The following is a 14,857-nucleotide window of genomic DNA, read 5'->3' on the forward strand; positions in this document are numbered from 1 at the left end:
CCACTGAAAACTTCTCCCTCCACTTTATCAGGGCAAAATTTCAAACGCCTTTTGAGAGTGTTTTGGAGAGTTAGTGCTTACAAACTGGCTCACATGTGCAAAACTATCAGCTTTATTCAAAACATTAAACCACGTGCCGCTTACAGATACTAATAGCTAACGAAAACGAGGCAATGTTCACAACTATGCTTGAATATTTATCTGCGCGACTTCATGAATTTGTATTTTAACGTCATCATAGGCTTTTTGCTGATTGATCATTGTTACCGGTACGGCAATAAACAAGGAAGTCGATGTCCGGGGAAACATCCTTACGTAAGGACGCCTCGAGCCAAAGGTCGGTTTCATTCTGTCACGATGCGGTCGTTTGATGGCGCACAGCGCTACAATAACGGAAAAATAATTTAGCAGGGGCTGTTTGTCCTACTTTGTTAAAGAAGGTAGGAATAGAATGTGGAGTCGAAGTCCCTGATGAGGCGTGGTAAGAGTATTATTTCACTAGTACCGTACCTGTACTATTCATATTATGAAGTATAACTGATACGTCTGATAGGCCTACCGGTAATCTGAATTCATGGCTTTCTCTGATCTGCAATAAAGACTGAAAGATTTGAAACAACTGACTGACGGGAACAAAGACTTGAATTCTGAATAGGATGGGTTCCCTTATTTCTGATCCCTGGGATGAGGAAAGTTGTTAAAACGGCTTACAGGCTTAAGCAATGACAAACTGTGGCCTCTCGCCCGGTTCCGCATCCAAGACCAAGACGATGTCTGGCTCTCCTAAAGTCTGGAAGTACAAGCTGCAAGTACGGTACCGTACCGGTAGGCCTACTTCTAGTTGGCCTAGCTCAACAATTTTGTATGTCATTCTTAAACCCCACCCGACTACGTCATCCGAAAATTACATCACTATGAAGTCGCAATGACTTAATGATATAATATGGCCCTCCAAAGTATACGGATAGACGATGGTCGCGCGGACAATCATCCGAAACCGAGCAAGCTATTTTTCTTATTGAAACGATACGATACCGATAAAAGATAGATCGTTAGTGAGTTCATTATAGTTGGAACAGATGCCATTTTGGACAATCGTACCTATACTTTAGCAAGTTCTTGCGATAATGACGTGGTAATGATGTAATTTTTGGGTGACGTACCCAAGTGGTAGTTGGGAATATTATAATAATAAAATCGGTATGCTACGCCCACTAGGAGTACTTGAGGGTGCGTACTTCTGTACTTCAGGAGACCCCAGTGTCAGGTACTGTACCTACTGTCTACTGACCTATGCAGTATGGGAATAGTACCCCTGGAACGAGTTACGTACCGTACTGGTATTTGTTTTAAATGCAAACCGGTAGACTTGTTAGTGAAGGAAGCCGTAAGCCAGTGGATTCGTTGTTACACCGTGACGAGTCCAGCTATATTCTTGTACTTGATTATTTCAGTACCAGATAATTTGTATTTGTAAACTTAAACAACACCCAAGGCTGCAAGGCAACTGAAGTTTAAACTCTAAACTCAAACCATCTTATTTCTCTATGCCACTTGGTGGTCCAAGAAGTTTATGGTACAGTACCGGTAATAGACATTTCCTAATTCTGTAATTGGAATCTCCTTGACGACCCTATAATTACTGAATTTACCTTTACCATTTACACATTTCATATCTCAGAGACATTTACCGAAATCGCAGTTTGTTTTTGAAGTTAACTTTGGTTTATTGGTTTGGTACACCCGATCTATTCAATCTATTTTTGTATTCATTCAACTTTTTTCTATCAAGATCTGTACTTGACTCGTTGCAGCAGCAACATGACTTGAGACTAAAGTGCATAGCCTTGCACACAGCTATATCTGTGACAGACAACAGATACTGATATTTACTGGTATATGCTTCCCCATCGCGTGATTATAGCAAAATTTGATAAGGTTTGTTTCTTTGAAGTTATACTGATCAGAGCTTTCACCCATCTGCTAAAACTAATTTTTCTGACTATAATAGAAACAATTGCTGGCTCATGTAACAACTGGGTAGTTTCAAGTCACATCTAGTATGGCTAGTATAACTTAATTGTATATTGTACTGACTTGTCTGTTGTCAAACTTAAAATGCATTGTTTGCTATTGTTTTAATGTCTTATGTATCTGTTTTTTAGGTGTTAAGCCCTGTTTTGAGGAGGTTGGCTAAATATTGGCCATTGCATTTCTAATCTGAATTAAAGACATTAATGAATCACCAATATTAAGCAATAGGGCATTAGAATCCCAATAAATATTGTTTGAAATGAGTTTTGAAACTTCTGAAGTCTTTGCTATCAATAATTTGCATAGAAGGGAGTGCCGTATATCTAATTAGTGATTATATGTATTGCACGTTGCCAAAAAATGTCCAGAGACTTCTAAAATATTTGTAAAATAAGTGAAGAAAGTGATCTTGAACATAATCTTAAATTAGTATTCACAATGCATAAATCCGTATCAGACATGAAGGATTCAGATGGCGCATTATGCTTTCAGGTGGAGGATATCTATTAGCAGTATTAATATAATGTAATTTATTTGTAATTCTTTGTAATTTATATATTCCAATGGCACCTGTATTTTGAATATACTTTCCAATTGACTTGCATTGTTTTTTACATTTTATCATTCCATTTGGCTTGTTTCAAACATTGTATGATGGTGCAACTACAGTGGTTTCCAGTTTTTGCTTACATTTCCTATGAATTGAATTTAGATTTGTCTCATCTGCTAATGTTTGTTATCGTGGTAAAAATAATAGTATACCCAAGATATTTATACATCTTACAGGTGGTAAAATGATAACATATCCCAGGTATAGTTAACCTTTATTAGCCTTCAGGGCCTTTATTAGCAAACATTATTAAAGTTATTGTTAGAGTAATGGAACATTATTAAAATTTTAAACTTGGGTGGAATGGAGTAGATTGCTAGGCACATCCCGGAATTTATTGTCATAATAAGTAAGTATGCAAATATAATATGCAAATTCGTTCCAAATGTTTTATTTGAAGTTTTGTGCATATTTGTTTCTTACTGAGTTTCCTTGCAACAAGGTATTCTTTTAGTGGGTACTCCTGCAGTATGTGTACCAGGTTAGGGTTAGGCCATAATTTCATTCCAATTTTCCTTATTTTAGTTCTATTACAAGTTCGGGGACTGATTAGCCAAGTGAATATACCCCATGCCCATAGGACCATATTGGTACACATACTTCTGGAGTGCTTCTTAGTATACTTACTACCTAGGTTGGATGATGATTCACTGGCGCAGGCCCAAGCCCACCTATGACAATAAGAAATTGTCTGCAACATGCTGAACTAAATCAGTAAAATTCTGGTCTTTCTAAATTTAGTACCGCCTTGTGTTTCTCTTTTTTCCTGCTTATGCAGAGCATAATTTCAGAGCACATTATCTCACCAAACGATCTAAACATTTTATAGGGAAACAATAAAACTATTAACATCCAATCTATTGAAGGTCATACATTTATGACTTGACAGTTGACAATTTAGTACCGTTCATGTTATAAAGGTGAATATAGATGATGCTCTCATATCATTTGATTGTTCCTCATACACATATTTAAAAGCAATTGAATATTAAAAAAAAAGTTAACTTTGAACCATTCCTCAGATCTATAAAGATTTTGAATTTTTATAAACTTTACTATTCATTAACTGAATCTTGTGTTAAGAAATTTCAGGAGGTATATAAAAACTAGGAAATTTGTGACATACTGGGATCAAAATGAAAGTATGTATAATGTACTAAGTTTCTTAGGATACATTGTGGAACTCTTGCCACCATATCAGTGTATGTTTATACATCAACTTGGTAAGTTGTCAAAAATATGACAGTTTTATTTATTGCACTGCACTATTGATCAAGTGCGATTATAAGGTCATTTACACTAGAAGTGACAATGTTTTAGCACTAACTTCAGCTTCCACTGTAAACTAAGCATATTCCACATTTTCAGCAAGTGTGCATTGCTATGCAGACTTATTAAACTCAAGCCAAACCCAAACTATTCATTATGGATCTTTCATGGAGGCCGTTGCTTGGACAACTGGCAATTATATCCATAAAAATCAATTATGCTATATTCACCTATTTTCTTGTTCATTTAAAAGATTATCTTCCACAAATTTCATATCAACTGCTGACTGATCGTTCACATGATCATGATTATATTACTAATCCTTCTATCACCGGTTGTGATAGAGTTTATTCTGATATTTTTATTGCAAACCAAGCTAATTATATTCAAGTACCTATGCCTTCCAAGTTTGTTCCTTGTCCTCCAATTTTCTGTTAACACATCCTGTATCAATGGGTTGTCTAGTTTGGGCGGTCGCCGACAGGTGAGCCCATATTTCCACAATATGTCAGGTCTTTGTAATGGAGCTTGTGCTCCTCGGTTCAACTAACGCCGACCTATGTTTTTGTTCCGCCTATTATTAATGAACAAAAGGTATACAAGATTGGGCGGTTGCGTACTTTCAATAATGTGAATTGCGTCTTGTTTTGTTTGTAGTTTGTCCTAATATATCATTATGTTACTTTGTTCCCACGCTTAATCGTCGTTTGGGATTGGTTATTTTATAAATATCTTTCGTCGCGCACTTCTAGGAGTAAGTGGCAAGATTTGCAGAGCAACCCGAGTTAATAAAGAATCGATTGTTCGTACATAGTCGTCAATGAAGAGCGGGGGCATTCTTATGCCGCGGTGGACAATAATTATTTTCGACTGGCAATATCGTAAAATACTTATCATTCCATCAATTCATTCGATTATTGTCTACTCGTTCGAGATTGATCAACATTCACTTAATTGAGACCACTTCTCGTTGCTTTGCAAGGGGTCGTGTACACACTGCCAGAGGAAATCAAAACGATTAGCGTGCCAATCAACAATAAATAACATTGGACTGGGCTTTAAGAATACATGAATGGCACGTTTGATTGTTATGATATTTACGGTACTACAGAAAGCCGAGCGGTTTACAATTATATTAAAATAACATTACCTTGAAAGTTAATCATATTACAAGATATAGTTATATGGAGATTAACATATTCCATCGCAATAATTTTTTATTATTTTGAATGCCATCGCATCAAGAGCCTCGAAATTTGTATATATATATAATTAACGAAATTGCCGCGGTATAATACTTCAAGGATATTTACAAATCGCCACATAATTATATATCAAGCGAGTATGCAACTAACTGTTTGCTTAAATTTTGATGAACGTCCTCAAGATATGTCATCAGCTCATTTATTATTCTTCCCAGATAAGACGTGTTTGCCTACGAATGTCCTGTTTCTTTGTATGACATTGTCGCGTGGGGTTAATTTTAATAAATATAGTGGTTTTGTAGATGATCCATCATATCGTATTCACTTTGTAAGGAGAATGAATTAATTTACTCACCTCTGACTAGTTTAACACATAATAAGTTGATTGATATGGGGCGCGATTTGGCTCATATTTACCTCAGTGAATGTGTGCAATTCACATTTTTGGTTCTGTTTTAATACAATAAGCCAAATCCGCATATTCAGCATTCTTATACATCGCTGTTATTCCATAAAAGTTCTGCGTGTGACAGCTTTTTGCGTATTTACACATGCTTGGTTTATTTTTAATGAAAATATACTTTCAATAAACTCACCATTTATTTCTGTCATATCATTCTGAGATTAGTTGATTTAGTTAATCCCTGTGTGTGTAAGAGGTGTTTGGCGTTTCATTATGTGTTCACTTCATAGCTTTAATTGGATAAGATCCTGATGAACGCACTACGAAGTATTTTTCCACGGGAGCCCAAAATGACACAACAGCACAAGTTAATCCCTCTATTGTTGCCTTTTATTTATGTAGACGGAATGTTCCTATTCGTTTTAAGTTCGTTATTATTGAGGCGTTTGTGCTTATTTGTTTTATTTCTTCAGATGTAACTTTATTGGTAACTTTAATATCTTTTGATAGAAAAGACAATCTTCAGAGATTGGCGTGACCTGTTATTTGAACAATTCTTAATTAAACTGGAAATTAATGCCGAAATAACAACCAGGCGGATCTAATTTCTACTGGATCATATGGTTCGATGGCAGTCAATGGAGCGACGATTATGGGACGAGAGAGCGACGAGAGAAGATCGGCAACATTGTTGCCCACAACAGTCGATACCAGTTCGCTGACAAGCGTTTACAATTCACTTCCCGAACCGTCGTCGCGCGAGCTGACGCTTCGCTCTTCCAGAGATATAACGGATTTGGGACCAAGGCACCTAAGGCAGTTTAATGTACCTCAATACGTGGGTTCGTCTTCGTCATCTACTACCTCCTCAGTGTCGTCTGAAGACGCAATGAACATGAGATTTACGGACCTTACGCATATGCACTTGAAGAAATCTATAGATCAAATATACGGAAGTTATAGCAGCGCTGATTCTGACCATTCTGATAGACAGACCCCCAGGCAAGTTTTTTCGTCTTCTAACAGTACTTATGGATCGGGGTCGGGCGGTGTGTCATCGGCCAGAGACTATTTGTCATTTAACCGTGTATCTGCGACTGAATCTGCTCAAAGACAACATTTATCTTCCTTGACTTCACAAAGCATTGGAAATGGTTACTCTTCCCAGTCAAGCAGACTACCGCCGTCAATAGCGAATTCTACAAACACATCGTCAAAGTTTCATTCTCTTCTGTCTGTGAAAGACGCGCTTTTGGAAGAAAAAGAATCAGCTATCGTGAAATTACGACTGCAAGTTTCGTCGCTTCAACACCAAGTAAAAGACAGTAATGCGACGTTGCGTCAAGTAATGCAAAACAAACAGAACAATATAACTCGATCTATGAGCTCATTAGCGATAGACACATGCTCTCAAAACGGAGACCTTTCTCAGAGTGAAACGGAATATGAAGCGGCTAAAATGCGAGTTCGTTTAGCTGAAAGTTTTTCGCAACAAGAGAAAAACGTGAATGACCTTCAGAGCTTATTGGGAAAAACGGAATGCCAGTTAGCAGAAACGAAAAGCCAGAACGCCAGGGAGAAAAGAATTCTTGAAGACAAAGTAAAAGAACTTGAATTTTGTCTTCGAACGCGCGATAAAACTATTTCAGAACTGAAAAGGAAGCACAAATCATTATCAGATAGGATAGAAAAGTATAAAAGGCGCGTAGAAAGTCTGGAAAGATATTTGGGGGATCTTCCTACAATGGAAGAAAGCAAAGAAATAAAACGAACCATGGATTATTTGTCTAACGACAAAGAAAAATTAGCCGGAGATTTGGATCATATCCGAAATAAGTACGACGAAGCAAACGCAATATTGCGGGAAAAAGAAGAATGTTTGAGAATAGAGACAGAAAAGAACGCTCTTCTAGAAGAAGAGATAGAGGCACTTTCCAAAAAGATTACTGAATTTGAAAATAGTCAAGAAGAACTCGGCGTCACCGAGAGACGAGAATTCGATGACACAAGACGCGAACTCGATCAAATGCATCGCGACCGAGAAGACGCGGCGAAACTTCTGGCTGCCGCAGACATGCGGATCAAAAGTTTGACAACACAGCACCGATCAGATATAGCGAAACTAGAAGAACGTATTGAGCAAGAGGAGAATGCAACACAAACTTTAAAACGTGAATTGAGTGCCAAACAACATACGTCGTCCAAAGTACAGTCTGCCATGACGAAATTAGCTTCCCAAAACCAGCAGCTTATGGAAGAAAAAATGTCTTTTCTGGAGCAACTTCGTACTCTCGAAAGTGAGCGGTCTTCTTCTCGCGATGCTGCTCGGGTGGCATCCCGCCTTCAACGCGAAACCCAAATTGCTGTTCGGGATTTGGAAGCAGTGACGCAAGTTTTACTTCAAACGTCCAGAGGGGATGACCCTAACTTATCAGCGTTATTGGGCGTCCGTCCATCGTCGGTCGGTTTAACTGAAGAAGAAATGGACGAACGTGACGCAGGCGCGAGTCTTACCGTGGAACAAATGACTAAGAGATTAACTGACGTCCGGAAACTACGTCGCGATATTGACGAACTTCGTTCAACACTTTCAAATCGATACGCCGAGAATATAGGACAAAATTGCGCTACACAATAGTATTATGTCACTGTTACTAACCATTCTTTATCTATTCGAATCCCGTACATGAGTCATATTAGCCAAATTCAAACACGTATGGCATCACATACCGTATGCTATAAGCTCACCCATTCAGAATCTCATAAGCTCCTTTGCGTCGCATTATCGTCAAATTTAATTTTGGAGGTTTTAGTTTAAAAGAAGGTAAAACAGTAAATTTGCTTCAATTTGCGCTGATATTTATTGTTAGAAATAATGCCAAATAATTTGCATTCTTATCCTTAACCCTATCATACACTGTATTCACAAATACTTAAATACTCAACTATTTTATTATCGTATGATTCATTCATCGGGATCTACTGGAGACTTTTCGTGCCAACCAGGGGTTAAAAGACTTAAAATTGAATCGATTATTTATTTGCTCTTGTTGGCTGCAGTTTTGGTAGATTTTAGCATCTTTTCCGAATGTATATCTCTTATTTAACATAACGTGTTACTTTTTTTTATTTTGGCCGAAGTGATGGCAAATCATAATAGTATTTATACATTATATTACTGTAGTGAGTGTTCACTGAATGTTTTGTTGCCCTTTACTATATTGCATATGTTTTACTTATTACGTTTGATTCTCCTAGATTATTCAATTCTTCGACTTATGAGATTACAATGCTTTTCAAAGCTTAGCATTCACCCAAAACCGGCTTAACTGTTAAAAATGTTGAAGCACAGGTCGACTGAGTTACTAAAGCTGTCATGATGTTTGTATTCCATTTTTCATATGAAATTAAATCTGAAGAAAATTCAATTTATTATATGTTTGGAAAATTAATCATCACAACAAACAAAAAATTGTATTGAGTTTTAAGATGTTCTACGCTTGTCATAGATTGGAATTCGATCTTTCGGCTGGGTTAACTATGCATCTCGCAACTGAAGGAATGTGTTAGTGGCTCTTTTACCCTGTAGTAATGTGAAATCGAACTGCAAAACTTATTAGCTTCGGCCGATGTCACTGTGTGTAATATATTCACTCTACAAACAAAAAAGGCACACACAACATCAATGAATTACTCAGGAATTTTTTTTATCATTTTGTTTTTTATTCGAATGAAAATGTTCCTTTGCTATTTTTCTTTGTATTCAAGGTTTGCAGTTGCAGTGGCTTAAAAATGTTATAGTGGCAAGGACTTGGTGCTATCGTATTATTTGGTATAGCTTTACTCAACTTTAGTGCAATTTAATAGTGGTATTTTTGAATGTTTGTATTGTTGCAGACCGCGTGGAATGTTTGTCTTTACTCACCACTCAATTTATAAAACACTGTTAAATCTTTTTAAGACAAAAAATTATTCTGTTTCAGTTTGTCCTTCGAATTTATTCTTCAATATTAGATATTCCTCTTGGCATTTTGGAATTGGAACCGTCTGTTTGTCATTTTCGCAACTTTGTTTGGTCCAGTCATTTTGAAAACATTAATCTGCTGTGCAACACACCTTCGAAAAATTTGTCAAAAATCATGATTTCAATTTGCTGTGAATCTATCTATTTTGATATAATTTCAAATTACAGAGATCTTAAGTTTAGGTATTTTTGCTTTAAATGCTATGTGAAAACCCGCAGAAAACAATTCTCTTATACGTAATCCGAATGGTAAGCATTGGTAAGGGATAGATACTAAGTTTATATTCATTTATAGTGTTCAGATATTTTGGAGCCTGGTGTTTATATATTTCGCTCGCCACCATCAAAAGTTTTAACTATATTATCCGTGTTCGCGTTTTTTGGACCTAAGTTTCATTGAGACTTGCAATGTTTTAGAATCGCTAAATAAATTTCTGCCCAATTAGCTTTGCCACTTTCATCTGTTAGCAGTGTGTGATTTATGTGCATGCGTCTAGTTTCTGTTTGTCAATGGTGCGTGTCTTTTCTTGCTTAAATATACTTTAAAATAATAAAGTTGTTTTTCAGTGAAAGGCAAAGCCGAATCGTATTTTGCAAAATGAGTAATATAGGTCATACATATACGACATACGTAGTGTTTTGGACAAAATTCAAACTTGTTACTGGCATTGATTCACAAGCAACTTTTAATAGATTGTACCGAGCTACTGTCTGGCTGCCGTGCCAATTGTAACCAAGTATAATTCAAACAAATCATTTAATGGCAATTTAGCTCATCGGACAAAGCGCCCACAGGTAAATTGTATAAAAGATCAATAGAATAACTTCTCATACACAATAGGTCTATTAAAAATCAGACGAGACAAGAGATCAGAGCGACCGACCCACTCATTTACGCGAGTGATAATTATTTTAACCCGAATCATTAATGAAAATGTAATATCTTAATTCTTGTTACCTAACTATTTAACGTATGTTATCCTGCTGCATATACGAAACTAATTACATATAAGGGATTGCGCTCTGGATGCCTTACGGATATTACCTTGGAAAATGCGTCGAGTGATAAAAATTAGCGGGTACTCCTGAAGTATGCGCACCAAGATGTCGCATAACCTTAGTCCTTAACCTGGTACACAACCGCATGCTTCGGGAGGTCCAATTAGCGTGACAGAATAAATTGATTTGTGCTCGTGCTTGTGACTTTCATTCGATATAAGATATTAACAATACACAACCGACACAAAATATATATATATAATAATATTGTGATTTCTGTTAACAATCATAGATAAATAGAAAAAGACTGAATTTTGTTTTATTCTGATCCCATCTAAAACAAAATTTCGATTTGATTTTAAAATGCCAGTGTTTCAAAAATGCCCAGTCTTAATCTGCATCCTCGTCATGGATTTGTTCATTATCTGTTAAATTCGCTTCGTTCGAATCATATATAAATCTATTCATCGTGGTTTGACACGATATATATTTGTAGAAGTGATACTATTACGCTGACGCACACCGAAATACCCAATATGTTTGCGTGTGGATTGTACGCGATCATTTTATCAGCAAAGAATTCCTATTCCTACGCATCCTACCAGCGGAATATGACAATAATACATTGCCTCTGCTTTCGGAAGTCTCGAGGACGGTACTATTTTGCTACTCGAAAATGCGTGAATTAGTCAGTGCGAGGATATATTCTGCAACAAAAATCGGGTCAACTGCGGCAAATATTAGAAAAAAGAGTTGCGCGTACTTTATCCACTAAAATGAATTTGACTTTTTTTGCAAATCTCCATAATGCCGTTGCACACGTTCCGGTATTATTACTTTCGGCTATCTTTAGTTTTCCTAGTTAAGCATACAAAGGAGGAATCTTTGGTGCGTTAGGAACGAAAAAGCATCCACATCCCAGGTAGGGTTGCCAACTATGGAAACTCTCAATAAAGGACATCGATTACCGTCATTTATTTTGTAACTTGCAGGAAGGAAAAACATAAAAAAATGAAATACAAATTATATACAAGCTAAAAAGATATATTTAAAAATCTTCATGTGTTTTTCATTCAATGTTCATTTAACATTGACCTAATCAAGCTCTAATTTTGCAGTTGCATAAGTTTATAATTCTTAAAGTTATATTTGTTCTGACTCTTTGCTGACTTCAGCAATTGTGGGTCACGTTTTATTTATTCCGAAAATTGACGACACGTGTCTTTCAAGTACGAGTTTCGTTGGCAATGACGCGAATTGTTAAGCGACGGTCACTGCGAACCAACTGCCAAACCTTTTCGATGTTGGTATCAGTAGTGGAAGTGCAAGGCCTCCCTGACCTCGGATCATCCTCCACATCCTCCCTGCATCCACAAATCGCTTGTGCCATTTAGGCTTGCACGTAATTGACAAAAATCAATTCCGTAATTACGGCAAAATCGATTACGTAATGACCCCGTAATTGCGATATTTTTTTCACACATTTAAACCTATCATAACAACCAATTTAATCCACTTCTATTCCGAATGGGACATCGAAGTTTGGTTTCCATATTCCCGGCAGTACTACACGACGGCGACAGATGTTAAAGACAAATATCAAGGAGTGAATTCAAAGTAATTTTATTCTGATTTTTATCTTTTGTATTAGCTTTGATTTTTTTTTTATCCACTTTATCACCAAATTTTATGCGATCAATTTTATCATTACCAACACTGGTAATATATTTAAGAAACGATAGTTCACTTTTTTACATCGTATTAACGTATTAATACGACTTTCGTATTAAATAAAAATTCCGGGTTGCTAATTTATTAATCAACTACAAGCGTATTCTCTCGTTTGAATATACTTTCGCTTGCCTCGCGACAAAGACTCGTTATTTCACCGTTTTTTACAATATCCGACTTTACTACTTAGTTAGCATTTTCTAATAATTATTGATGCCGACTTATTGACCAAATTCCGAATTCCATGCTTCATTTTACATTAAATCATTTAGCGGCCTAAAAGTTATAACAATATTTGCGATAAATTTAGATCAAATATTAATTATTTGCGCATTATTTAAAATACCGTACTTATATGACATGCCTTCTCCGAAAATACAAAGTTTTATCGCAAAACAATGCATTTTGTGACATTTATTTTGCACTCATGAAATTATTAATTTATTTTTCAAGTCGACAATCCTATTTGCCAAGATTGACACAAGTTTGGTCGAGTGCCGGTGGTATTCGAGTCGACGATAAATCAAAATAAGTTGCCGCATTTGGTAAAGACAGGTAATCATATTTGGCCAACATATTGCGAGGCATTGTGAAAAACATATTGAGCAATGCCAAGTCCGGACAGATATATAACGATAAAATCGGTAACAGAACATCAAGATTTTGTAATAGAAAATGGATCTCGCGCAGAATAAACACGGGAAATCCCGTCGTATTGTTGTTTCTTTGCCGTCTCAATCGCTTTACCGATGCCGAAAAGACTAAGTTGCGTTGGTTCATTACGCAATTTCTCTTCCGTCTTTATATTGCTGCTTGATAAGCGCGACATTAATTATCACGGCACTTACAAATAGACCATGTTTTATAAGTTGATCTCCTACATTCTTTAGTCATTTCACCCGAAGAAGTTGAAACCAGGTGTGTTGACGTCCATCGGTCTCAACACAATTCTATTCCTTATCTACGGTTAATATGTACATTGGCCATCCTAGATAAGTTGATAATAGGTTAGTAAATGACGCGTTATCCCTTCCCCATCTGCCTAACAAGAGAGAGAAAAACGGCTGCGAATACCGGAACTCTAACTTCTTTTACTTAAACTTTAATTTTTTACAATCGACTGCTCTGAAGAGAGCTCGTTTCAATCGCGAAAGCGCTCGACCAATAATTACGACTTTACGTAATTCGTAACTTCGCTTCCGTAACTCGAAATAATTCCGTAAATTACGTGCAAGCCTAGTGCCATTCAAAAACTCTTGTTCTGGACATGGAAGAATCTCCATATACATCACGCAACATCTGCAAAGTCTCAGTCGCCGTTTTTCCAAGTTTGATACAAAATTTAATGTTAATTCTTTGCTCACTCGTCATTCTTTAATTGAACCCCCTATCGCCAAAAAACTCCATCAGACCTCGCACAGCATTTTTTTTTTCAACAAGAAATTTATCCCATTCACTTATGGATCCTGAAAAGCAAAAATAATTGCGATATTGTGTCAAAACAGCTGTTAAACAAAGAACACATATTACGCCACACTGCAAAAGTGTTGATTACCGATGGTTAATCGTGTTGCGCAATCTGTGACGTCAGTCCCGTTTCTTTTTAGCCTTACCTCGTATATTAAAAACTCATTTTTCATTAGTTGTATTGAGCATCTATTCCTTTCACTGCGCCATTTAGATGACATTACACAAAAAATGCGATCACAATATGCTGAGGTTGCGGGAATAGAAAGCACAAATGAAACTATTTTGAATAAATTAACACACTTAAGATTGTCATTTACTGTTTGTTGTTTTTACTGCTTCATTCTGTGAACAGTTTAGTGTTTTGAATCGTGCCAAAAGTTTTTTGAATGAGTGCATCTTCATCAAATTAGTCATCCATATTCAAATTAAGTTTGTCTTCTAGCTTCAAATGCTCTACAATTTTTCGCAAGTGTCTGATATTTTAGAGAAAGATTACCCAAAAGAGATAATTTTCCAAATGTTGAATTTTCATCAAAGTCAAATATTTTTTCTGAATACGTTATTGCAGAGTTGTGAAATAATCTAAAATCTTCAGTTGCCTTTTGAGCTTCAGCAGTTAATGAACATCATACCCAAAAATATTTCTCATCAGATGGAGATTTTTACCTATTTCTTAATTTGGTAAGAATAATGAAAACATATGCTGTTGAAGTTTCATTTTTTCCAGTTCTTGAACAGCTAATATAAATATCTCCATTACATGTTGTGAGAATATTAAATACATTTCAATACGCCGAGGAACTTCTGTTGACTCATTGTCAATCATAGGTAATTTAAGTAATTGTTTGGAACATTCAGCTGGTCTGCTCAAGAAATAAGAACTTAAAAGCTTTCCAAGAAAGTAAGATTCTCTCGATGCATGGGTGCAGAGATAGCTACCTAGTAGGTACATGAGACAGAATTTCATGAAATTCCGTCTCTACAAATATATGAAATTCTATAAGAGTTTCTCGTCTTTTTGCAGACATTGAGACATGACTTTAAATTTTAAAGACAATATTTTTAATATCAACATTCAAATTTACTGAAGCAAATTTCAATGTATTGTGTAC

At 36.2% G+C, this 14,857-nt stretch overlaps 1 protein-coding gene across 1 annotated transcript; it reads left to right on the forward strand.

The window, feature by feature from the left end:
• The first annotated feature begins 1,192 nt into the window (after positions 1-1,192).
• On the forward strand, positions 1,193-10,123 carry LOC120325719 (centrosomal protein of 85 kDa-like). Its single transcript, XM_039391835.2, has one exon. It carries the CDS (start codon positions 6,150-6,152, stop codon positions 8,157-8,159), a length of 2,010 nt encoding a protein of 669 aa, XP_039247769.2. The 5' UTR covers positions 1,193-6,149; the 3' UTR covers positions 8,160-10,123.
• The last annotated feature ends 4,734 nt before the right edge of the window (positions 10,124-14,857 follow it).

This window comes from Styela clava, chromosome 4, assembly GCF_964204865.1.
Source record: "Styela clava chromosome 4, kaStyClav1.hap1.2, whole genome shotgun sequence".
Lineage (NCBI taxonomy): Eukaryota > Metazoa > Chordata > Ascidiacea > Stolidobranchia > Styelidae > Styela > Styela clava.